At 35.5% G+C, this 26,413-nt stretch overlaps 1 protein-coding gene across 50 annotated transcripts in view; it reads right to left on the bottom strand.

Annotated features, from left to right (window-relative positions):
* The window catches only part of RIMS2 (regulating synaptic membrane exocytosis 2), a 486,153-nt gene that overhangs the window by 182,589 nt on the left and 277,151 nt on the right, over positions 1 to 26,413 (bottom strand). For 34 of the 50 annotated variants that reach the window (XM_030011022.2, XM_030011023.2, XM_030011017.2 and 31 more), the window contains 5 exons: positions 20,825 to 20,955; positions 17,835 to 18,006; positions 17,119 to 17,272; positions 9,136 to 9,162; positions 1,741 to 1,809 (listed from right to left, as the gene is read on the bottom strand). In XM_030011022.2, the coding sequence (XP_029866882.1) occupies positions 1,741 to 1,809; positions 9,136 to 9,162; positions 17,119 to 17,272; positions 17,835 to 18,006; positions 20,825 to 20,955 (553 nt within the window). The remainder of the gene's footprint in view (positions 1 to 1,740; positions 1,810 to 9,135; positions 9,163 to 17,118; positions 17,273 to 17,834; positions 18,007 to 20,824; positions 20,956 to 26,413) is intronic. The other 16 variants (XM_030011020.2, XM_030011011.2, XM_030011049.1 and 13 more) reach the window with 1 other exon arrangement.

Below are 26,413 nucleotides of genomic sequence, written 5' to 3' on the forward strand. Positions count from 1 at the left end.
AAATATCTTTCTAATTAAGGTAATAATCTGAAAACTGAGCCTATTACTGTTTGAAGATAAATGATTTAAGGAAGACAGAAAATTTAGTGGTCTTGCATCCACAGTGTTCAGTCTCTGGTAAAATTGCTGAAACCTTAGAGTAGAGCAAACCCTTTGAGCAGAGGTTAACAAAAATCTGAATGTTTTTACAGAAAAGATAAAAATTATTCCTTTGAGAGGGAGTAAGTTTTACTGTGGAATATCTGCAAGGTTAGATTGTTCCAACATGAACAAGGACAACTTGTGCTTAAAAATGTCTGCTTTCTAAATATTCTAATAAGATACCTACAATGAACCACAGCCAATAAACGTGCTAACAATATGACTTGCCCTGTTTGTACCACAAAGTCTGTATAATATTATGTTAGTTAAAAAAGGGGCTTCTTGATAAAATGTACATGCTGTTTAATTAAAAAAAATCTGTTATCCCATTTTCCCAGCAACCACAAGACCTGTGGCAAGGGAATAGCAACATAGCAGGGTCAAAAACTAAGCAGAGCCTAGGAGATAACCATGAAATATCTGGAAATACAGGGATGACTACGCAGACAACACAGAAATGCATCTGAGCTCAGACTGGTAACACTTTTTAAGACAGGACTGTGCAAACTCAAGTAATTAGGTAGCTCACTAAATGTTTGGATTTAACAATACTTGGCTGCACCCCACCTTGCAATATCCAGGATGGCCTATTTTACCTCCTTGTTTTCCTCTACGCCCAGACCCAGCTGTGTTCCTCTGACTCTTGTTTTCCCCATACCCTTCCTTAGCCTGCCAGCAGCATGTACTATACCCGGTGTAAAAGCTGCACATATGCTGACAGGTGGCTGCGTGGCAGGAACATGTTTTGACTGACCAGCTGATCACTGTCTTACAGCTGCTGCATAGACCAGGCAGCATATACTGATCCACCTGTGCTGAGTAAGGTACACAAATCACTGTTTATGTACAATTTAGCTAGACCTGAGCTGAGGGAACCAGAAACTGTCTAACACAAACTACTCTGAGTGGGTTAAAAATCTCAGTAGAGCAGTAGGGTAATGGAGTACACACTGAGCCGTGCAGCCTACTCTCTGCTGGTACCAGTAGCCATCAGTACTGGTTTAAAGGTGGCATGGCTGCATCCTAAATATATTCTGTCGTAGTCAGCAAAAGCATATGATTCTCTGATTTTATTGTTTTCGGCTATGATTACAGTATTATCTTTTCTCTTAGAAGAGGAGGAGAAATACTCTTTCACATAACAACTTTTATCTCAAATACTCATTAAACTCCAATTCCAATACTTCTTAGTAAAACAGATTATCTGTTAAGATATCTCCTGACCTGCCTTAAATGTTCAGGTTTCAGACCTTTGGAAGTGTTATTATTCCACCATAAAGTTTTAAAGGGTATATCAAACCTGAATGTCTGTCAAAAAAAATCAAACACTTCTTCACATTTAATGGACAAACACTTTTGTGCAATTGTTGCTTTTTATAAAAGCAACAAGGAAATTCACACATTGATTTTTTCCCTCTGTTTGTAATTTTTGTGGTTAAATATGCATTACCCACAAAAATTATTTTATGTCTGTTGGAAAAATACACACTTAGGTTCTACTTACTTGTCACTAGAAAACCATTATAGAATTCATAATAATAAATTATAAATAAAAAAGATTTCTACTGAACGTAGAAGAGTAAATTCAGACAGTAATACCTGAAACAACACCAATTCCATCATCACAGTCATAATCAGAGACTTCACTGTCGCTGATTCTTTTGGACCCTGCCAAAAAAAAAAAATTAAAAAAAATCAGAAATGTATCATTTATCTTCCTGTAAGTTATAACTATCCTCAGCCAATAATACATAAATAAATGTAAGGATTTCATACTAGACAATGAAGCATTAATATAAGCACATAAGGGAAATTATTAATGTTACATTATTGCAAATGTATTAGTGTACCAACTATTATCAGCTAAATGTTTAATGTAATATACAATGAAATGCTGAAATACAGCTCTACATTGCTTTTATGAAATATACTTTTTATCTACACGTATTCATTCCATATAGAACCTGGCATCACACTGTTCATCTTCCAAGTTTTCATACACAAGGCATCATGCCTCCCCAAAGTCTTTGAATACCAGGAAAATCAATAATAGCAATAATATTAAATGGATTCTTTAGGTTATTAGTAATCATTATCAGGAGAACAGGCAGCTTCACACATATAGTGTGTCCTGAAAAACAAAACCTCTCTGTGACACTTTAGAGGCAGCAAACTATTAAATGCTCTGTAAGAGTACACCTGTCAAAATAGCTAGAGCTTAGCTGGCAAAAGCAGATTCTGCATCCACAATTAGAGCCAAAATGTAGGTCACGTAGGACAAATGTATGTGTCAGTTTGTGTTTAGCTTAATTTTACTTCTGTCTTCTGTGGCATCTTTTAAACAGCATTTGATTGCTGACATCAGGATTAAGCACTGGCATGTGAATAATTATTCATTTACTTGTTTTAAATGTGAAAGCCCTGTTCTTCAGCAAGATGGTTTGTCTGTTCTAATTCTCTGGCCATCTAAAAATAAGTAACTAGAAGGTAGAAGCTTTAATCTAATTGTCACCAAACCTTCAATCATGTGCAAGATTTTTTTTATTCCTACCACAGGATGATTTATTCTGAAAAACACACACACAAAAATACCAGTAAAAACTGGGAGTAAATGTAAAGAAGCCCAGGACAAAACAGGATTAATGTTCTATCTGAGTGACTGGCACAGAAGGATCCCGACCCTCCTTTCCCAACAGAAAACTGGGAGAACAAGTGCTAAGAGGATTTTTGACAAAAATAATTTTTTTTTCAGTCATTTTTTTCTGTCGTTTGTCAGAATGTCTAACATCTGTCTACCCACCACGGGATAGTGGAAGGTCCTCCTTTAGTGGAAAGAGTGTGCTTACAAGATCTGTATGGAAAAAGTTTTCTGTGTTGCACCCTTTTAGCTTTCAGCAGGCAGGGGCCCTGGCAACTGAGACTCCTCCTAAGCCATCCTGTTTACTGTAAGTCATTAATCAACCCATTCTCCACAAATTCACATAACTTCTTTTTGAGTCACAGTATTCACTTGGCCTCTATAAGATGCTATGTCAGTAAGTTCTGCAGTTTAATTTTGCATTGTGTGAAATAGACTTCCCTCTGTTTTATTTCTATTATGTTATTTCAGACAGTGGCCTCCAAGTTTTTGTATTCTGAGAAACATGAATCAGCACTCTGTATTCTCCCACAGACATCTCTTTTTCTGAGCTGAAACATCATTGTTTATCTCCTTTACATATGCAAACTATTCTGTATTTCTGATTGTTCCTGCTGTATTTGTTTGTATGTTTTCTAGTTCTTCTGTGCCTTTTATGAGAAGTCAGAACTGATTGCAGCAATCAAGATGTGGGTGTATGAATTGATAAACTAGACTGCAGACTATTCCCTTTGGGATAAAAATTGGTCTGTTAAAAATTATTCAACTAGGACATGGTATAAGTGTGATATGTGTTAATTCTTAGAAAACACAATCTAGCCTGCTATTACATTATGCAATTCCAGTAGAGCAGTGTTAATTATTGGTATTTAATTGCAGTAAAGGTTGGGGGTTTCCTCACAAATAGGAAATTAAAATTAGTACAAGGAAAGCCATGCTTTGGTTTCCTACACCCTGCAATTCTTACCTGGTAGAATTATTAGTTCAATTTATTATAAAAGTTTAGAAATAACCATCCTACAATGGGGAAGGGGAAAGGTGTCTTTGAACTCAAGAAATAACAAGAAGTAAAGTCTTTCTCTAAAACAAGAAATAGCAAGCAAGTGATCATAATTAGTAGTTGAGAAAACCTAGAAGATGAGGGCAGGAGTGAAGGAAAAGTTTTCAGCCTCCTAATGGACTCTGAGAATCAAGATTTCCAAAAGCAATTAAGTCTGACAAGGACAATATTCAATCTGATTATTTTCTTATAGTATCACAGAGGCCCAGTGAAAATCTCTCTTGTTCCCCAAAGAAAGAGCATCCATTCCACCTGTGATGTTGTTCCTGCTGCTATTTGCAGCAGAGCCTTCTACTCGTGTGGTGATATACATGCCAGCGAGCAAGAAGGATTAGTCTCCATTCTCCTTAGCCACTAATTCAAACCCAAGTCATTAAATAAGGACAACATCTAAGCAAGAGAGCCCTACTAGTCTGGCTGGGATTTGACTGGGATCTAAAAGGCAGAAGCCCCCGAAAGGGAGTGCAGAGCAGTGCAATTCTGGCCTCTGGCAACCCTGGTACTGATCTGGCAGCAGGACTGTGGCTGCTGTGCAGAGATGCCAATAACATCACTCAGGCTCTATCAGAGAGAGAGGGCCGTGGAATGGGAAGATGAGGGCAACCAAACAGTTTGCTGATGCTCATCACATGGATGCTGGGAAAGTTTTGTATCATGAAAGACGTAAGAGGGCTGACTCAACTATGATTTAAATGAATGTCATTTACTCATCATCTAATTCATCCTTATGAATGTATCTAATTAATTACAACTGAGGCTGCTTTTTATTTATGTTTATATTTACAACTAAGTACATCTGCTTTAATGTATTTTTAGAATATTATATTCTCTATTCTGGAGAAGAGATTTGCATCTTTGAGGATTAAAATAGCCAGCTGTTGTCACAATGGGCTCTAGACTTCCCAGCTGCATAGCTAAAATTATATGTTGTAGTAGTCACAGGATACATCTGGCAGAGAAGAGAGACTAAGAAGCTTCAACAGACCACGGGTATAAAAGACAGGGGTCTCTCTCTCTCCCTCTCTCCCTCTGCCCCCTCAAACAACATCCACCTTTTCCTAATCTCCTAATCTTTTCCAGAATCTCCTAATACCTCAAATCCAAATTAATTTCCAGGATCTAGAGATGCTTTTCTCTTTTTATATACAGACCTCTGTCTTCACTCCCATCCAAGCTGCAGGGAAGAGCTGGGGCATGGGGAAAGTGAACGGGCCAGGATTGAGACCTGCCCGAAGGATGAGTGTAGGCAAAGAGTAGCATCAAGGGAAGAATCAGATTTCAGGGCTTTCTCCAATTGCCTTTGCTACTGTGAAGAGGAAAGTTTCCTGTAATAGCTGACATCCCTTAAATACAAAAACTTTATCTGTAAGACAAGACATGAAGCTTGTTCAGATCAGAACATCTATTCTCTCCTCCAGTAGAGGCTACCTTAAGCCAACTCTAACAGACTTAAACCAACTGAAAAATAATCATGTTTAAGTAATGTTTCACATTTACTTATAAATGTAAATTTAAATGCTGGTTAAGAAGTCAGAAGTCAGAAGAAATTAAGAAGTCAGAATTAATTACTTGGTTTTATCTTTGGAAATCAATGTTTTCAGGAAGGACAGAGGAAAGAAAGCATGTCAAATATGTGTTGTCAAGAAGTACTCCATGGAATATGTAACTTCTGCAAAGGAATCAGATTATATTTATTTAAAATGTCTCCCATTAACTTCAGAAATGGAACAAACTAGAAAGTGCACAGGTCAAAATCCTTTATTGAACTGAGTATTTGAAATACCAGTGTAATTGCGGGCAGCTTAGTTTAATATTTCTTACAATTTTTGCAAGAGTATTTCATCTGCTATATATTAATTTTAGATTGTAATTTTCTTTTTAACCTATTGACAATGTAAAGTTGAAGATTTAGGCTTCAATCCTACCTTAGCCACATCTTGTCAAAATACCACTTCATTATTTACCACTAAGTAATTTGAACCACTGATCATAAAACAGAGAAAGGACAATTCATAGTTCATCTGGGAAATGTGACAATGAAGCCTCTCACAAATTATTCCAAATGAATATTGCTAATGAAACTGTTATTTAGTCTTTTAAAGAATATCTTACAGTGTTTGACAAATATGTTATAAAATATGGTACTTATTTCAAGAGCAAGATGATTAAATGTATTCTAACATAAATTCAAAATTCAGTACAAAGTTTAAGCATGTAACACCCAGGACACCAGGTGCATCAAATAAACACATTGGTGCCAATGGTTTGCATTTAATTAACTTTTTCTTTGATGGATTTTAAACATAAGGAATGCAATTAATTAAGTCTCACTGCCATTGCACTGGAATATAGCTTATTAATGAAACATTCTTAGGGATATTATTACCATTTTGTCTGATAACTGGGTGGTAACAGATGGTAAATACGGACTTTTGAATGCCTTCCACCAGGATTAATGGTTATTACAGTTACAGACTGAAGACAGAATACACCCCATGCTGTATGATTAGCTAGTGTAAGCCACATTAAAAAAAGCCTTAATTCAGCATAACCCCAACCCCAGTGAAATCAAATATATTCTTATTCGCTTTAGCAGGTTTTGGTTTAATAGCCTTAAACTATCAATAAAACTGTTTTCCAGGGACAGCTTACCTTGGGGAAAGAGGAGAACCTCCCCATCAGAATTTGATAACCCTCAGCAACCTCCTTCCCTCCCACACCTACCTACTCCTTCCCTGCTGCTGCTGCACAAGCTACCATCCCACACAGCACGACAACTCTGCAAGAGCATGTACATACTAGAACTGGAAGTTTACAGCACTTGCGCTGTACCTTTCATTGCAGGGTTGGGGAAAAACATCACCACCTAAAAACCATTAGGCCCGTTATTTTCAATTTCCATTTAAAAAGTACTTTGTATTTAAATTTTTACTACTTTACTGTTTTTCCTATTTACATTTTTACTTTCTATTAGGCAGAAGAAGAATTTAAAATACAGTAGTGTCTTAGTTTAAAAACCTTCCCTTTTTTCATCTTGATGGCTAGGAATAATGTGAAGAAAGAACTGAGGTGTTTAATTCCATTTTATGAATCAAATACTTATTTTTTTGTTAACTTTTCATGGGCTGCAGTGTTGGTGGCCATGGAAAGCTTTAACAACTTCTGAGTAAAAATAATATGGAAATTATTGAAGAAATTTTAAGAGAACCTTCTTTGGATGTCCCATGCTTGTCAGTGTTTAAGAAGCATTTGGACAATGCATTTAATAAGATGCTTTAACTTTTGGTCAGACCTGAATAGGTCAGGCAGTTGGACTAGATGATCATTGTAGGTCCCTTCCAACCAAAATATTCTATTTCTATTCTATTCTATTCTATTCTATTCTATTCTATTCTATTCTATTCTAATTTCAACAGAATCACATTTCTCTCCATAACAACATTCTAAATAACCAGAACTCTTCCCAATGAATGAAACAATATGCAATCATAAATATTTTCTTGGAAAGCAACCAAAATCTGTGCAGAGTTCTTGAAGGTATTCTGGATACTACATGACAACCGAAGTTGGCACAGAGCTGTGCTCCACTCTATTATTAATATACAGGGGAAACAATGCAAGATATAATACCTTTTGTGCTCCATATATTGACCATTGATATTTCTGATAAAGGCCTCAAGAGAAGACCAACACGAGGTTCAAAACTCTACTAAAGCCTATATGGCCAAACAATATAGTTATCAGAATGGACTCGGACAGGGGATAGAATGAGAAATAAAATTTAATCAGCTTAAATACAGAAGGAAGCGCCAGATTTATGGCTCAGAAATTCTCTGTTTTTCTTGTTGAGAAAAAAAAAAAAAAGGAAAAAGAAAGTAGACCGAGTTCCTGAGCTGGGGATTCTGCCCCTTACAATGGAGGAAGCTTTTACAGGGTTTTGTGGACTCCTTGGGGGAGCAAGGGGTAGTGAAGCATGCTTATGAGCTCCTTCCCTGAAGCTCACAGAAGGCTTTCACAAACACTTAAAGTAACTTAGCAATGCCTGTAATTGTTCTGTGTTCAAAGCTGACATATAAGCAACCCTAAAATCAGTCTCACAACAACTGTCTTAAGAATTTGCTCTCTCATATTCATCCAGTCTGTGCCTGAGGGTTCTTAGTGTGAGCTAATTTCTCATGCAGTCCTGCTGTCTCCATGTCAATCTGTCACTTTAACCTCCTGCACAAAATAGTGGTTTTTTATGGTTTTGACAAATTCAATCTATATTGACAGAGGGGTATAAATACCAAATTTAATTAAGTTCCTACAGATCTTTGAAAATGGTTGCTGGATAGAAGAGAGAGATACAAATCAGAACCCCTTAATGAAAAAGAAACGTTACCAAGCTAAAATTTGTGGCTAATCCACATGTGCACAAGTCCACAGTCATCACAGCAAATATGGTCTCTACCCATATGAAGATATCATAAAACATGAGAAGAATGTAGAATTATTTTAGGAGAGAATGGAATACAAGAAACACGGGAGACTAAAGGTAGATATAATGGAAACTGGGTTTTATTAGTACTACTCTCAAGAAACACCCTGTGGGGTTTTTGTTTCTCTCCACCATGGTATTGGATCTATTTTCTTAACAATGTGTTTCATTTTTTAAACATAACTAAGAGATAATTAGATGAACCAATTCTCAAAGAGATTCCCATAATTAAAACTGCAGGAACTGCAAAAAGTCCCACATGAAATGCACTACAAAATTCAACCTGTAAATTATTAATTTATTTATATTTAATTAAGGCAAAGTTCTCAGATATAGAAACTGGATTTGTAACTGGGGATTTAAATCAATATGAAATTGTAAAAATACGTGTCAGTATAAATACTGATTTTGCCAGTACTTCACTTACCCCATGTCTGTATTCTAAAAATACTTACACTAGTACTCAAATAGCTGTAATACAACAGTGTTCCTTTTAATATAGCTTAAGCAAAATAGCATTTTCCTAGTATAGTTAATACAGCTCACTACAGTTTACCTACCAAAGCTCTACCTAAAATAAAGGCAGGCAAAGCAAGTATAGTGTTACACTACTGCTCCAATATCAATACTGAAATGTTAAGAATAGAGAAAGAAAGCCAACAAAAGACCTATGACTGAAAAGCAGACAAGAAAAGCCAAAGAACATTTAAGCAATTTAGCATCTGCACAATAGGTAGCAAAAGCACACAAATAAAATATCAAATTAAATTTTGCATGTATATGGAAGCAATAAGCATTTCTGGCATGCTGAAAATTTACCTGAATTATATGAATATAAGCCTTTATCTGGAAAACAAATATTGAAATGAAGTAGTGTCAGGGAAAAATACATGAATCAATACATGTAACAGGGATGGTTAGAACCTTAAACTTTGTTATAATTGCTGCTGGAGACTGAAGAATTTGATATTGTAGGCCACATTCATTCAAAACAATAAAAGTTAAGCAGCTAGGAGAAATTAAACCACAAAAATGCCAATCACTTCTGAATCAACATTTATACACAGTAGTCATGGAGGACTAGTAGAGCTATTACAGTAATTTTCTGTTCTGAAATACAACTGCACACCTTACTATAAGCAAGTGTTTAACATTTTAAGGGCAAAATGTATGTTCAGCTAGGCATACAACATGAGCTGCTACCCTTAAAGTTACTGCACAGTGCTGTTGGCAACTCAGCAGGAAGTTATTAGCAGAACTTTCCTGAGGTGTAGCTATGAATCCTACTTTAAATTTAACAGACTCAGAAGTGATGTTCCAGTCAATCTTCTGTCTCCAGTTAGGTCTTGATTAGGCAAATATGTACATACATTAATACCTTATCTACACTATCATTGTTAACAGTGAATTTAAGAGTCCTGATGTGAGCACAATGACTAAATAGTTGCAATATCTGATTTATTGTTTGCTTTCCTTAAGTTCCTGGCTGTTTTATGTATTTTAGCTTTCCATAGAGCCATACCAGTTTTTCTAAACTTGACAATATAATAGTATGCAAATATCTGGACAATTATGGAAATGTGAATTGTTACTTTGCATTTGTAGATTTTGTAAATGTGACTTCCATTAGGTAATATGAAGAAGCCAGAATAACATGAATAGTATCTTGCCATTAGCAAGACGTTATGAATGTTTTTATTCCTTACAGTTGAACAGCTCACAGACACCATCTTAAATACTAAAGAGTGACAGTCCATGAGTAAATGATGCACCTCAGATGACAAGATATGACAGCTAGAGGAAAAATGAAAATTTCAATTTCTTGCCAACTGGTGCTGTTAAGAATTCACTGGATGACTAGGTACCTTCTGGCAAGTCACACTTTTTCTGACATCCAGGTACTAACTATTTTAATATGTAGACCATATCACTAAATCATCTACTACTTACAATTTCTAACTCTCTATATTTTCAAGTTGGGTTTCTTGACAAACATAATTAATTTTTATGGCCCAGCTCCAGAATTCCATTAGGTTATATAATTTCAAAGTGAATTACAGGGGGGGGCTTTCAGCATCATTTACTAACTTTTAGATGGGAGCTTTACTGCATAACTTCTCTAATATTTGTATTCCACGGTACTAATCTCTTCCAGTTACAAATTTCATGAAAAACTCAAGCTGCTTTGGCTACAAAATTATGAAAAATGGAGTATGGAGAAGTTTTCTAGTTTATTCGAGCAACATCAGAAAGTCACCAAAGGTTCAAGAGTGCCATCAAAAAAAAAAGTTAAAAAAATCAATTAACACAGTCTAGAAATTATTTATATAATTAAAAACAATAGACTTTCTGATTTTAACTTCTGGAAAGATCTGTAAAAGGGCAGAGCTTCTTGAAGACCACAAGAATATAAAAAAACTGAGATTGTAATGGGAGTGAGGACTAAGGAAGCCATGTTTGTTTCTGTATGGTTACAATACAGAAAGGAAAAAGTCAGAATAGTATTAAGCCCATCTGAAAACTTCATCAGAACCATCACACTGTTATATGATAGTTTATTACGCTTCAAGAATTAGAAAAAAAAAATACACTTTACCTTTAGCCAGAAAAGGAAGCTACTGTACAGACCTGTATCTTTTAGAATCTTTTTAAAGGTCACTTAACTTGCTATTTATTGACTGCCTAGCAAGGTTACTTTACCCTATCCACTGAGTTATTTCAACAAAGAGCATTGCTTTTCTGTCATCATTACATGACAGAAGAGTAGTTTAATAACATGATTCCATCTAGTAACCAGAGCAACAATGTTACAAATAATCAAATTCCCTTAAACTGCTTCAGAACAGGATTTTAAGTATTTTTGTAGTTTAATTACAATTTAATAACATTTATTTTAAAATTTTCAAACAACACAATATATTAAATATTTCTTTTATTAGGGAAAAGAAAAATATTTTGAATAGTTTAAGGCCTTTTCAGACACCCCTGTATCATGTTAAATACCTTTTAATTAAAGTATTTAATAAACAATAGATGTACAATAAATAGAATAAATAAATCATAGGTGTATAATAGATACAATACTGGTATATATATCCGTATTCTCTGAACAAAACATCAATGCATGCAAACAAAGATAACATGCCCAAGGCCTGTGCTCCATAAAAGAAAGAGAAAAATTAAGGAAGAAGCATGAAAGAGAAAAATTAGTGTTATTCTTGCCCTCTAAGGTAAAATTCTTATAATACATTCATCATTCATAGTCTGTGTCACTGACCATAAAATGCTCCATATTATAATTTGAAAAAAAGTCACTGATGCATGTTCCCATTAAGTACAACTCGCTTTCCTACTAGTGAACAGCTTTATTGTAACTCCCTCAAGTAAGATTTGGTGACACTGACTTAAAATTATCACACTGACTTACCATATTCACAACAAAGTAAAAGGAAATTGCTGAGACAGCAAGATCCTGATTCTGCAGTAAAATGAGACTCCACAGAGTTCCAAGGAAGTCAATAGCTTTCATTAGAAGACTGAGGTTTGAAATGCAGAGGCTCAGATTTCAGAGGGTAAAGTTTCAGGTACATTGTAATTAATTATTATTAAACTTTAATGATTTTGGTACTACCAAGTGTATCTCTTAATGTTCTACAATATAGACTTGACATTTTTAAAGTTTAAATAATGGAAGAGAGGGCTTGAATTAACAGTTATAACATTCAACTCATCTTTGATTGATGGTACAGCCACAGAACTTTTTAAAAAAACCCCTCAGTACCCAGCAATGACAAGTTCATCTAAAAATATTTTTCAAAAACTAATAAGCAGTAGGGTCCTTTATTTGTGAATTCAGTCTATCAGTTTGTTTTTTCTAGTCTGATGTAATAATTTTTACCATGTTAAAGTCTCAGCATTGCCCCAGAAAATATAGTCTGACTCGGGAAAATGTACAAAGCCGACAAAAGATGATGACAAAAACTTTTCATGTGATTCAAAACATTTTGCTTATGCATTATAGAATTTTTTATTCCCATCTGAATGAATACATAAAATTAAAAAAGGGGATGTTATATATAGTTTTTTGCACACTATATGCAGATTTTTTTTTGAACATAAAGATACTCCATTTGTGTCCCCACAGTTTAAATACGCATTACTGTAATTTCTCTCCCTCCAGACTTTTTTATATACTTTAAGAATCATGAAACTCAGTGAACGGAGTCATTGATGACTTTAATTCTAAAAGTGATGAAAGTCAAATTCCCTTTCAAAGAAAGCTACTTCACAGTCTATTTATTTACAATTATTTTGATTCTGACTGATTTTTCTGGTGTTCAGTTCTTGAAAAAATACAATTTGATCCACCATTTTGGACTTCTACATGTTGATTTCCAGACACTGTCATTTCTAAAATCTCCTAGATCTTGTTTTCACCAGAGTTTATCTCACATAGATTTACTAATTTTCCCTTACTGAGGATGCTCAAAATATTAAACTTACTTTTCTTTTTCAAACCATATTATGCATTCTCATGGCAATTAAAAGCTCTCCTTCCACTGCTGTACATACCTATGCTGTAACTAGAGACCTGAAAATGTCTGGTTTTACTGTTATATTCACATTTCTTCCCTTGTTTGGGCATTTAGCTTTTATCTACACTGTGGACCCACTCTCTGTGGTCTGCTGATCAATAATTCAGACAGCTTGGTTTTAAAGCTGAAAAATCTGACTTAGAAAACTAGTGTCAGTTACTTTTTAATCCTAAGTAATGGGGAAATTCTTAAAATACTTGAAGTAAAACCCAGTCTGCTTCTAAAACAAATTCAGAGTCAATATAAAACTAGAAACAATTGCTGTTCTTCAAAATACACAATAACCCAGTATTCTTTATCAACTAAACAGTACCAGCTCAAACTGCACAAATGCACACATTACATGGACATAACTGTAAAAGACTGAATAAGAATGCCTCAGTTCCAGTTTGATGTCTGTTATCTCTGTATTCTGGGCTACATGGAGAGAAGTAATTTTTGATTTGTAATCCCATGGTATAAACCCTGCTTGATTTCTGTATCAGTTCTGAATAAATAGTAATACTAACAATAACTTCTATCCCATTGATCCTAACAACTATGAACACACCATTCAAATCACATTCAATTTTCAATGTAATCTGTAGTAAACCTCTTACCTAATGTGAGATGGAACAATAATACTGTGGCCTAACCAACAACAGAAATTCCCAAATCTTTTTTTAAAATTATCTTTATTTTTCTGTTTACAATCTCTTTTTAGAGACAATATAAAAAGAACTTCAGTTTGTCTGTAATTCTAGTTAATGCTGTCTGGAATTCTTAATGTATGGCTGATTTTATGTCAAATGTTAGAGAAAATGAAACCATTTTAAAAATTCACTTCAAAAGTTCAGCACAATAAATAAAATAGACCTACTCATTACCTCACAATTCACATAAGAAAAAGCTTAAAATATACTTATTGGATAAAAAACAGTCAGTTTATGAAAATCTGAAATATAATTGGCTGAAACACCTAGTAAGTCATAATCCCGTGTTCTATATTAGTTCCAGTTTCTAAGTAAATGTCTTTCAAAAAATTGTAAGTAAAAAACATGGTAATGATCCTTTATCACTAGGAAGTTAATGGATTGTATGGATCACAGGACTGGGCAAGAGAATGTGGACAGCTGGTTTAGATCAGTCTGTACCACAACATAACGCCCACTCGAAGATATTGAGAGATAAATACATGTAGAAACTAAGCTACTGCCTCTGAAAGCAGGTTCCTAAAAAAATGGCATATGGGGTTCTGTGGCAAGCTCGCACTTTGCTACTGGCTCTCTGTAAATATAGGAGTTCAGTCTTCAGGGCTGAGTGTCTGCTCTTCTTCAGGAATGTTACAATTCAGTGATATTAAAAAGAGAATAGAGGTAAATGGTAAGTGTAGGTGGTTCTTTTAAACTACCGTTGGAAAATAACATTTAAGTATTGTCTTCAAATATATATATTTATAGCTACTTGGCAATCATGAAGATAAGAAAGCTTAGATGTGTAGATGTGTATTTATACAAACAACAAACAACCTTGTAATTCAAAATCTCTTTCTTGTTATTTCTCACACTAACAATTTTGGGGGGCATGCAATAAAGTACTTCATATTGTACTCACTAATTCTATATATAGAGGCATCACAGAATGAACAAAAGGTGGGAGGACTGAACTGCTCAGATTTTGCAGCCCCAGAAATTGAAATCAGCCTACTGTGCAACAGCACAGTAAGTGTTCTAAGATGTGCTTTGAAAAAGATAGACAAACTTGCAAGACATGCCTTCTCTTCATACTGGAGATTTTTTTCACATTGTCATAATGTGCCACTGGAGAAAGAGCTTCAGACACAAGAAACTAAGATGTTAAGTTTAACTTAATATTCTTTTGAAACCTCCAAAAAAAAAGTAAAAGAACCAGACTTCTATATGGTGATAACATATTATAAATATTTTACTTAGTGAAGACAAAGTCATAAGATATGCTGTCTGCCCTTCACCAGTCCCCTTGTGATGACATTTAGGTTGGGAAGGGCTTTTTGGAGGCCATCTGGTGCAAAGCCTGTTTCAGGCTTGGCCAACTTACATTGCATTGCTTATGGCCTTGTCCAACTGAGTTCTGGATATCTCCAATAGGATATTCCAGCACCTCTCTGGACACCAAGAAATACTTTTATTTCCATTTCAGAGGTGTGACTCTGATTAAAAAAAAAAAAAAAAAAAGTATTTTTTAATTGCTAAATGGATTCTGCTACCATTGCAGAACTCTGACCAGATGCTGAATTTCCATTTGGATGCCTTTTCAGTCCCCCAAAAGGAGGGATTTTAATTCCGAGACCTTGTTCGTTACATTTATGACTCTCTGTTTAAACTGAAAGTCATTTATGACACACAAGGATTCAAGAAGTAGATATATTCCCAGGACACTAGAGAAAATCCTGCTTTATGGGATTCCGATCTCAGTACGAATGCAAATACCATAATTTATTGTAGGAGTATGTGAATTCTCCAGCAATCACAGTGAATATCTGACACTGCTTATTTGGCTGAAGTTTTTAGAACCTCAAGCTGCCAAAGTACTGCTCTGGGAAGAGTCAGGCTAAATCATCTTCATTGAAACGCAGGACTTCTACACCAAATCTTTGTGTTTCACCAAACCAGAAATTTTGATAAGTCTTTCCCTCCACATTTGCAGGCAGGCATATAAGATTGCTCAGTTAAGCACATTATTAGTATTAGTATTAGTGTTAGCATTTGTTAGTGTTAGTATTAAAAAAAACTTATTGACTTTCAAATTTTGATTCAGTATCATTGAACAGATCTTTAGTCAAGTATTACTACAGTCTTTTCCAAAATAGAGCAGTTACTGTTTTAGTCATTCTTTATGGCAGTCATTTACTACACAGACAGGAATTACTATAAACAAACAGGGTTTGTTTGAAGGACTGAATATTTCCTGAAAAACAGAATTTCACTGACTTCACATACAAGCAGATACTGAAATGTGTGGCTGGTCTGTAAAAGTAATTTTACATGGAAAATTTAACTTCCTAAAATGTGTTACAAGATAGCAGAAAAGATAAAAGAAAAATAATTTTAAAACTTTACTGAAACAAGTCATGGTACTTAAGAAGACAGAAGAGGACTGAATTGAAACAGAACTTAGCTGTTCATTATCATTTCTTTCCTCCTTTTCTGGATAAGGATAAACTTACAGCTTGAAGGGTATGCACTGTAACTCTGTTAATATATCTATCTCAGAACATTATGATATGGAGCATTTTAACCCTTCTCACCATCCAGTGCACAGACACAAAAACTGTCAACTACTTGAAATACTTATATACAAGGAATTAGGTAATAGAGAATCCACATAGAACATATGAAATATCCAAGCTTGTTTGCGTGGCTACACACGCATATGTTTCTGTGAGCTTGCGTGTAACATATGCACACACACACTCACATACAATGACTCAAAAAACCCCAAAGAATTATTAGAAATAGTTTTTGAGATTTGTTTTTTTTTACATCAGCATCAACTGATATTTTATAAAGTTAATAGCTTTAAATCACTGACAGTACTGAACAGTTAAGCTAGAAAAAAAATGAAGTATTAAGGAAACAGATTTTCACCCTTTACTGTATTATGTATCTGGTTTTATTAGCATATTGTATATACTCTGTTTTCAAAACATCTACTGATAACATCAAACTACTGTGGATCAAGTATACCAAACTCTACAAAATAGAATATTAAGAGAAATTCCATCTGTGAATGTAACCACGTAAAATAGTATCAAAACAAGGCAATAGGCCATGGTATTAATTTAGCTACATATGATGTTATATACATGTCACCTTATTTTTAAGAAGTATGAGCTAAAGAGAGAAGTCCTGCACATTCACTTTTGGTTAAACAATGAAATGATAAACATAATATAGAAGATGGGACTTCAAGATAAAAAAAAAAAGCATATTGCAAAAGACCAAGATAATTTGTTCAAGCTCAGGATCTGGACTAGGTAGCCTCATTAAGAAAAAACTGCTGTGTTGCACAGTGTTCAGTATTACTATTTGTAGCACATCAGACTCTCATCAGTAATCATAAATGACCTAATTCATAACAGCTACAAATGCACACACAAATTCTGTCAGCTTCCCATCTACAAGAATTTAATATACTTTACACATTAATTCAAATGAACTATACACAGTGCGTAAAACTAACAACCTACTTTGTAACCTCCGTGTGGGACTCTCGCCATGGAGTTGTCTGCGTGGCAAATATGGTGAGGGATGGGGAAGTGGCAATGAAGAGACATCATGCGTTTGAAGTTTGTACCAGTGAGGTTCATCATCTAGTAATGCTGTCTCTAACTCAATAAGAATCTAAAAAAGAAAAAAATGGTTAAAAGTAGGAAGGCATTACATAACAGAATATTTTAAAATAGGTATGTTCATAAATTTTATTCTATTATTCTCTTATTATTAAGGACTTTGTCTGAAGTTTTATAAAAATCTTGTATTTAATATGAAAGGAGTTCCTGTGCCTTTCACAACAATAAATATACCAAAAATCTTTCACAAAACCTTTATTACCTTATGAGAACCTTTACAGCATTCAAATATCTTGTAGCAAGTTAGTCAGCAACATGCCAACATTTTGGTAAAATACAACTATGGATCACATGGATTTTAACAAACAATTCTAGAAGAAATTGAGAAACTATGTGCATACTGCTAATAAAACAACAAACACAGAAAGAATCTCATATCAGTACTATGTGATAAGTGCAAGATCACTTTTTTACTACTAATCAAAATAAGGACAAATACAACAATTTAAAACAGTTTTGCTTTGCTATAGTTAATAATTTTTTCAAAAATACTGTATGTTGACATGAATATGTAAGCAACTGTATTTCTATAGTAACTACCAATAATTGTATACCTCTCCTAAAAATTCACTTTCTTCCTCTCGAACTCGTGCTTGGTCCCAAAGAGTAATTTCTAACATTCGTTCTCTAAACTCTCTCCGATGAACTGGAGAATAAATGAATGTCTGATTCCATTTAGGTTCCAATGTTTTCTTTACTGTTTTTGTTCTTCTTTTATTTTTATCACTGAAAAAAACAATTAAATATTAAAAATGTTCAAAAGACCATTATACTGTAATAAGTATATCATGGAAAGTAGGAAATCTTAAATCAGCAGTACATTTTGTAGTATTATGGGCACTATAGCCTATGTCAGGATTAGTCCTTTATGATAAAACAAAGTTCAGCACATATATTGAGGAAAATTCATAATTTCATATTAAAAACTAAAGTTAGGTGATTTCCGGTTCATGTGCCAATTCCAATTTTAATAAGTTCCCTGAAAAAACAGAAATGTTTTAATACATTCGTTTTGGAAACAGGATTTTATAAAGCAAAATATACTTCTGTAAACGGGATTTCCATGAGGCACAGTCTGACAGTAGAACACGTATGCAGACAACATAAAGCATAGCAAAAATCTGCATCTCAGATAAACAAGCCAGCTGGTTCACTCAAGCTTCCAGTCCTACAGCGGCTGACTCTTAAACTGGAGAGCAGGAGGGAGCAGCTGGCCCACACGAAGGAATGGTCAGGGAGCTGCAGGCAGCGCGGGGCCTTCTCTGCAGGGTTTTCCTGACTAAGGGCTCCACAGCTGGGAAACCAGAAGCCCTGAGAATGTGTTACATGCCTTTTTCCAGCAACACTGGAAGAAACAGTGTTCTCAAAACAGCTCCCCAAATCCTTTTGGGTCACCCCAAGGAACTGCCCAGGTTGAAGCTGGATCTCCACTACGAGGTTGGCCTTACGTTTCGGAGCCCTGTGAGGTCTCCATGCAAGGCTACCATGGAACTCCTGGCTCTGGCTCCAGGGTGGTGTTGAAAGCAATGTGTTCTGCAGAATATTTCTGCTTGAAAGAATTAGTATTTTCTGATGGAAACAAGTGCCGCTGGAAAACGCCCACGCTCCTTCTACTGAGAATACTGACGAGAGTTCTCATAACAATGCTTAATTTTAAACCTGCTGATTGCTGCATGATGCACCTGTGGTACTAATTTATGTGGATTTTTTAATATGGCAATGCAGATACTGTCTGTTTGCTAATACTTGCAACTGTAATATAGTTATTGTATTTCCAAACTGTTACTTAGAAGCTGGATCAAAATATTAACTAAGAAATAATATTTTTAGACACATTGTTAAAACAAATAATGTATTATTTCTATTACACTAAAGATTTGTTTGCCCTTGAGAACTGAAATAAGTTACTTTGGACAAGCTTTTCCAGTGAAATTTGTTTAATGAAAGAGAGTTCAGTAGCTTAATCTAATTAAACGCTTGACTTATTTAAGTGTATTTTACCTCTAGCACCTTTCCCTCTACTACACAAGACATATATTGTTGCTTACTTAGCTTTTACCTCTAAGGAAACGAAAATGAATTTGCACGTCAGAAAAAAAACACAATTCAGTAAGACAAATTGCTGATTCTTACATAAGTGATAGAAAACACATAAAATAATTAAAGAAAAAGTTCTGAATACTTCACATAAATGGAAAACACCAGTATAGCATAATAAACTTTTATGTTATGTAACTTTTTGTATCTGCATTCTTGAAAGTATTTAATTAAATATTTTCCTTCTATGTATTTTTAGTTATTACAGCTTACATTGTGAAGCATTCTGAACACAGACATTTTTGGTAGCTTTATCCTGAAAAAGCAGATAAGATAATTTAAGCAGACCTGATTCTCAGTTTAGCGCAGCTTCAGCATCTCCAAACACACTAAAGCACTTTGAATAAACTAAGAATCTAGTCCAACAGTTCAAATATTGGTGAGTCGAAGAAAATCCATCCAAAAATTTTTGTCATCAATGATACAGCATATTATGCAGTCACAGAAAATTTTCTTGTCAACATATGATATACAATGAAAGTGGAAAAGCACTGTCTTCCAAAACTGAATAGCTTTAATTCCTCTGAAGTCAATTGGTACTGGAGGTAGTTAGCATCTTCCCAGTTTAGCTATTAGGAAAGGCAAAGGATGTAAAAATATAAACTATGAAGTTACATCCTATTCTTACAGATCCAGCAATCCACTGGTCAATCTATATATACCGAGTCAGGTTAAATCTTTGCATTATTTGGTTGATACACTACAAAATAAAGCTAAACATGTTCCCCTACTGACACAATCTGAGGAAACACCAATAAAAAAATCAACTGGGGAACACATTGTCCCCTTCGCTGTTCCTCCCACTGCCTAAGTTGAAATGGCAGAAAATCATGGACTAAAAAATTAAGGAGCTATTCAGGAATAAGGGTCCCTACCACAGTTAAGTTTTCCCTAAATGCATATATAAGGCCAGTCCAGATTAATACCAGTCCTGTGCTGTAGGGGAAGTTTTCAAGGTACATTTGGGAAATCTCAACTGAGTCCCCTTCAGCCTTAACTCACTTATACTGTGATATGAAATCTATGGGTCTCAAACGCCAAACCTGTTCCTGCTTTGTTGTGTAAAGTTGGGGCAAACCAAAATGCTGGACTGATCAGTCCAGAAATTCATGAACCTAACTTTGTAGCATTTTCTTTGCGCTAGACAGAAATAACTGTCATAGGAAATAAGGGCATTATAAAACACTAACAGCATTCTTTGCAAATAACAGATCACCACGCAATGACATATGTTTACCTTTCTTTTTCTATTCAGTATTTAATAAAATATCCGGTGGAAGTGAGTTTGTGTTTAGTCTTCAAAGACACATTGCCGTTTTGTAGCATGTTCAATAAAGAAACACCAAACTAAGATTTTTCCGTATGACCAGTAAATTCAGCTGTGTGTACCATCTGAGCATCAGATTAATTCTTACTCATATGTTCCTTGTCTTTGTGTTCACCCTACCTTCTGTCTGGAAGAAAGTAAATTTTAACATAAGGATTCCTTGGCCTCCCATCTTCCCTTGAAGGAAGATCCTTTGCTCCCAATATTGTCACTATTAACTGATGACCAACCTTGTCATACCACAGTTTTATCTGTAATGAGAAAATATTAATTAGTGAACTCATTTCTACAACAAAGTAGCATATTAATCCTTAAAATTAATTTTGCTCATAAGCTTCTATTTATATTGTTTACTTAAACAGAAAATATGTTATACTTTGTATTTATAACAAAGCATAAAAATAAATTAATACTATAATAGCTTCAGTATGTACCAGGAATTACTCTTTTATAAAAAGCCTGTACAAAGTACATTATTTCATACTAATTGTTTTTCACATGGTGTTTTGGTTAGGATTATTCTTTCTTGGCAGTGATATTGTATTACTTGCATTACTGATGTATGGTATTCATATATATACATTTCTAAGGAGTCTATGGACAATGAGCAAATGAATTTTTCATGTCCTGTTGTGCTGGAAAGACTATGGGAAAAGACCATAAATATTTCAAACCTCTAAATGTTTTTCAAGATGCAGGGACGCATGCTGAAATCATATAAGCCCTCCAGAAACTGTAAGAGAGAAAGGCTCAGTAGTCCAGCCCTCTTCACAGTCCAACTCAGCAACAACAAGGCAAAACCTACTATTACTCTTTCTACTATCTGTAGAAATTATTATAAATCAGTCTTAGACTTGGTCTGCTATCCTTTTTTACTACACTCATTAGAAGCTGCTATTTAGCTACTTCAGTTTGAATACTATAGCTGCAAATACGTTATTCAAGGAGAGGATATACCTACTTTAGAGCAGTCACTGTGGAAGGGGGAAATGGTGCAGTTAGGACAAAACAAAGCTTTCCAAATAGCCAGGGAGTCATTACATGGTGGTACCACTGCAGTATCATTAACTATAGCTGACAGAGGAGGCGCTCTTCATGGGGAGTTTGCCTGAGACAGAGGACAAACTAGGACATTTAAAGGAAACACTGACCCTGCCTGAACTTAAGGAAATCAGAGAGGATAATGCCCAGCTCCACACCTGACCAAGCAGTGCACCTTTAGACATGAATATACCCTAGCTAAGGTAAACATAACCAGGGGAAGATGCACTTTCTGTGGAGCCCATCTCACATCATTTCAGAGACAGGATCTCCATCTGCTGTCATAGCTCCTCATCTTCAGCATTTCAGTCAGTTAAAGAAAGTTCTTGATGCAATTCTCAAGACCTTTGACCCACCAACAAGAGGCTGATTCAGCTTTCTGCCATTCCTAATACTTCAGTAAGTGAGATTACACTAAGACACTCCAAGTCAATCAATGGTGGCAGTGTACTTCTTCCTTCTCCATTACTTTAGATCTTGCAACTCTTGTAGCCACCAACCAGCAGTGTTTGAATGGATGTTAAAAAGGGGAGGATACCTGTCCTCTATTATCCTGTTGTTGGCCCTACTACTGACTTTATTGGTTTCTGGTACCAACAGTTAAAGGCCTCTGTGGCCACCAACACAGAAAACTGTGTGAAAGAAATTATCCTTAATCAGTCAGATTTAAGAGAGTTCTAGATGCTCTTCCTACATTACTGCAAAGCAAGGGGCTTTGTCAGCATTTTTTCTAAACTGAGAATTATCTGGACTGCTAGTATCTTCATCCAGCTACAGAACACAAGTAGAAAGCTTTGCACCAACTGTATGAATCCAAAGCAAAGCTTTAATGACCTCTGAAGTGCAAATCAACTTAAATGTTCTCTGACAGTAAATGTATCCACCCACAGGCTTCCTTGGGAGTCCTTGGGCAAAGGACAGACTTGGCTAGTCCCACACCCCAAGGGTAGTAGCACTGAAGACAGTGTTCTTCATCTGCTTTTTTGGGAAAAATTACCCTTGCTTAAGCAGAATGCAATATATTTGTGATCCAGACACTATCACAAACTGTGACTGAGTGAAAGTGAGATAATCTAGACATGGGTGCCAAAAATATAACCAGAATTATGTGTTCATATTTAGGCTGAATACTTCGTCACTATATTTGTTTCAGACTGAATTTTTGCAGGAAAACTTCAGTCAAAATATTTGGAGAATGAGTCTAAGCAGAAAGTTAAATCATCTGACATAATTTCTTTGAGATGCTCTAACATCTGTGTTTTGGAACAAGAACTTGAAATTTGTATTGACTTATACCTTCTACTTTTCTCTTGATGGTCTGAAAAAAATTGGAAAAACTTGTACACAATGGGCATATTTTCCCCATAATTCAGCTTGTTACAGGAAAGGTCAGGAGGCAGAATTATGACTAGACAGTTCTCTCTCTTTCCTGTGTACACACTGCTAGCACTCCAATATATATAGCACAGGCACTTGTAACCCAAGAAGTCATTTGACTTGGATGCAAAGAGAAGAAAGGAAGAAACTGGCAGTGAGAGAATGGACAAAGAGCCCCATGGAGAGGAGGATGGGATTGCATTCTCATGGGGTTAGAAGAAGGAAGAAGGGACAAATCAGAAACTGCTTTAGAATTACTGGGAAAGTAAAGGATACAGGATGCTGCTTGGTGAAACAGGAAGAATGAAGCCACTAATGTCAGGGACCATAGAAGAACAGACGGGCAAAAAGAGACTGAATGAGAGAAACAGAATGAAGTGACAAAAGAACCAGCCATTCTGTAACTGGCGCAAAACATGTTGCACAGAGAGATTGGGATGAAAGAAAATCTGACAAGAAGTCAAGACAGGAAATTGGAAAGGAAAATGAGAAACAAGGAGTTAGACTAGCATACTGAACATGGAAAATTAGTTTGGGAATAGGACTGATCTAATTCTGACTCTCCTGTGCATAAATATTATGACAATATTTGGATAGTATGGTATTTTCCTACAATAACCTGTTCTTTTCTATTCACAGGGAGAGAAAGGACAGCCATTTAAGACAGCCAGGTGCAGTCCAAGAGGAAAGGATTCCAGCCCTTCCTCTTTCCCAGAGCTCTTGTGTATCAAGGGGTGGATCCCTTAAAACATTTCAAAAGGTATTTACAAATTGAAAGTTCTTCATTGTCTGGAAGCCTGGTATGAGACCCTGGCGCCTGATTTGTAGTGCTAAGTAAAGCATTGGAACTGAAGTCTGTGGTGCGTATTATGCCTGGGTAGAACCTGGTTGTCTCAGACTCTGATCACAGTTTCTCAATTCTTAATCAGTAAATGCAAGACAATCCTACCACACCTCATAGAATACTATATATTTTTTATGTTGTGAAATAAACATGGGATGGCACATGTATAACAGGAAAGTTGATGAGGAAATGATTTTTTCTTTTATAGCTTTGTTGAGTTGTATGCAGAAAAGATTCCTAACACCAAAAAGTGAAAAACATTGAATTATTCAATCCATAGGGTGAAAGTCCCACAAGAATACACGGGTGTGATTCTCAGCACTGAAAGACTTAAGCAGCTGACTAACAGACCAGAGTCTACAAACCCTCCATTCAGCAGTTTTTTACACATGCAGGAATGGCCCTTTTAAAAGCTTAGAACATTTAAGAAACTGTGATGATTCAATCCTGATCTAAATGAAGGAAAGGGAAAGCTAAAATTACAACACATAAAATACACCACAGGAAAACCATCCTGGCTGATGCTAATGTGGAGGCTAACACCTGTAAAAAACTTCTTGAATAGGACTTTGTCTACCTAGATAATTTAGGATGTAGGTACCTAAAATCACTTAGAAAGTGATCCAACCTGAATGCTTTCTAAAGATCTTTCAACTTAGTGTTGAAGTCCTGGTAACTTACTTGCCACACACATGCTCATATACTTTCCTTGCCTAGGCTCCTTCCCTAGGCAGATGTGCACCTAATTCTTGACTAAATTTACATTGCAACCTACATTCAGGCAAACAGGCATCTACATTCAATGCGTCATGGAATTGTGAGATGGTTTGTTTTCCATAGAATTCATCTGCTGCACTCCTTGAGACAGGCTTCCAGAAGAATACCTGCCATGCAGAGCGCAAGAAACAAGAACTCTTATGCAGTCAGGTAATGAAGGTAGTCATCAGGGGGAAACAGAGATGAGGGTCTGGTCCCAGTTTTGTAGGATTCTTTCTGGTTTTTAACCAATAGTGGTCTAATACAATATCAATACACATTCTGGGTAGCAGGTCTGGAATCTGCTACACCAAAATTAAGCTTTCTTTGCTATCACCACACACTTATATTCCCAGCCACACAGTATCTCAGCTTCAGATGAGACTTCATACTCCAGAGAAGAAAGGGATGTACAATAGTTTGATGATAAAGGCACTTTTCTGAGAGACTGGTTCAATCACTTCAGTCTAAACAGGGCTTAACCCACAGATGTCCCGTTTCTGGAATGAGCCTCCTACACATAGAACAGTATTTAAAAGCTGACTGCTGGTGTTGCATTCTGAGAAATGAGAATGCAGGTATCTAGTATTCCTGTTTGATCCTCTGTAGCCTCAGAAGAAGATGCCTCCCTCTGGAGAATTAAGTCACCCACTGAAGTAGCCTAAATTTCAAATAGAGTTAATGAGGATAGGTGTCCTTTATTTGGGCTGGATCACTCACTGCAGATATTGAGGTATTTAGTTCTTTCCTTCAACTGTACAAGTCTAAGCTCCTTCCCAAGGTACCTCAGACTTACTTGAAGCTAGCATAAGTTAAGTTATATAAATTCAGGACATAAATTCGGTTTACTAGATTTCATCCTTTTTCTTTTATATCTCATTTTAACTAGAAATTTTATTCAGAGTGCTAACTGAGGTCAGAGTTCTAGAAAAGAAGTAATCATGTAATTAGGACCTATAGTCTAATACATATGCATAAGGGAAATCAGTTAAGAAAATCTAGATAATATCATTATTGCCACTTCCTATATTCCTATCTCATGAACGTTTGACTCTTTGCTTAACTATGCAATTCTAACATGGTTTTGTGCACAGCACATACAGGCATACTATATCTTAAGTGATAACTTTAGATTTAAAAACAGAATATTTGAAGTTTTTAATTCTATGCTATGCTTTATTTCTTTGTTATATAAGGGTTGCTTCATGAATCTCATGGAAAAGAGATAAAACTTGTGCCACTGGGAGAGACTGTCTGCCCTGCAGCTTAATTTCTACCACCACAGCCTACTCAAATATCACTGGGTTTGAAAGACAGCTGGTCAGGCATTTTTGTTCTTCTGTTGTTCATTATAATTTTTCACATAACCTACAGAGATGTTTATTAGTATAATAATTTGAAACTAAGATACTACTTTTCTTTCTTGCATTATTCTGAAACAAGAGGTACACCAGCAGTATCTTTTGTTGCAAAAACAAACAAACAAAATTTCTCAGTTTATTTTAAAAAATGCCTACACCAAACATTTTATTTGGACTTAAGCTTATGTAGATGCAGAAACTGCCCTGAGGTGGTGATGTCTTCGGTATAGTGAGGTGAGCTTTGCATGTTGTTAAACATACCTCTAACAAATCCTGACTACTGAGGGTTGCTAAACCAAACTATTATTGCTGTCTGCTTCAGTTGCTGTC

The sequence above is a fragment of the Aquila chrysaetos genome, chromosome 4 (genome assembly GCF_900496995.4).
Source record: "Aquila chrysaetos chrysaetos chromosome 4, bAquChr1.4, whole genome shotgun sequence".
NCBI classification, from domain to species: Eukaryota; Metazoa; Chordata; class Aves; order Accipitriformes; family Accipitridae; genus Aquila; species Aquila chrysaetos.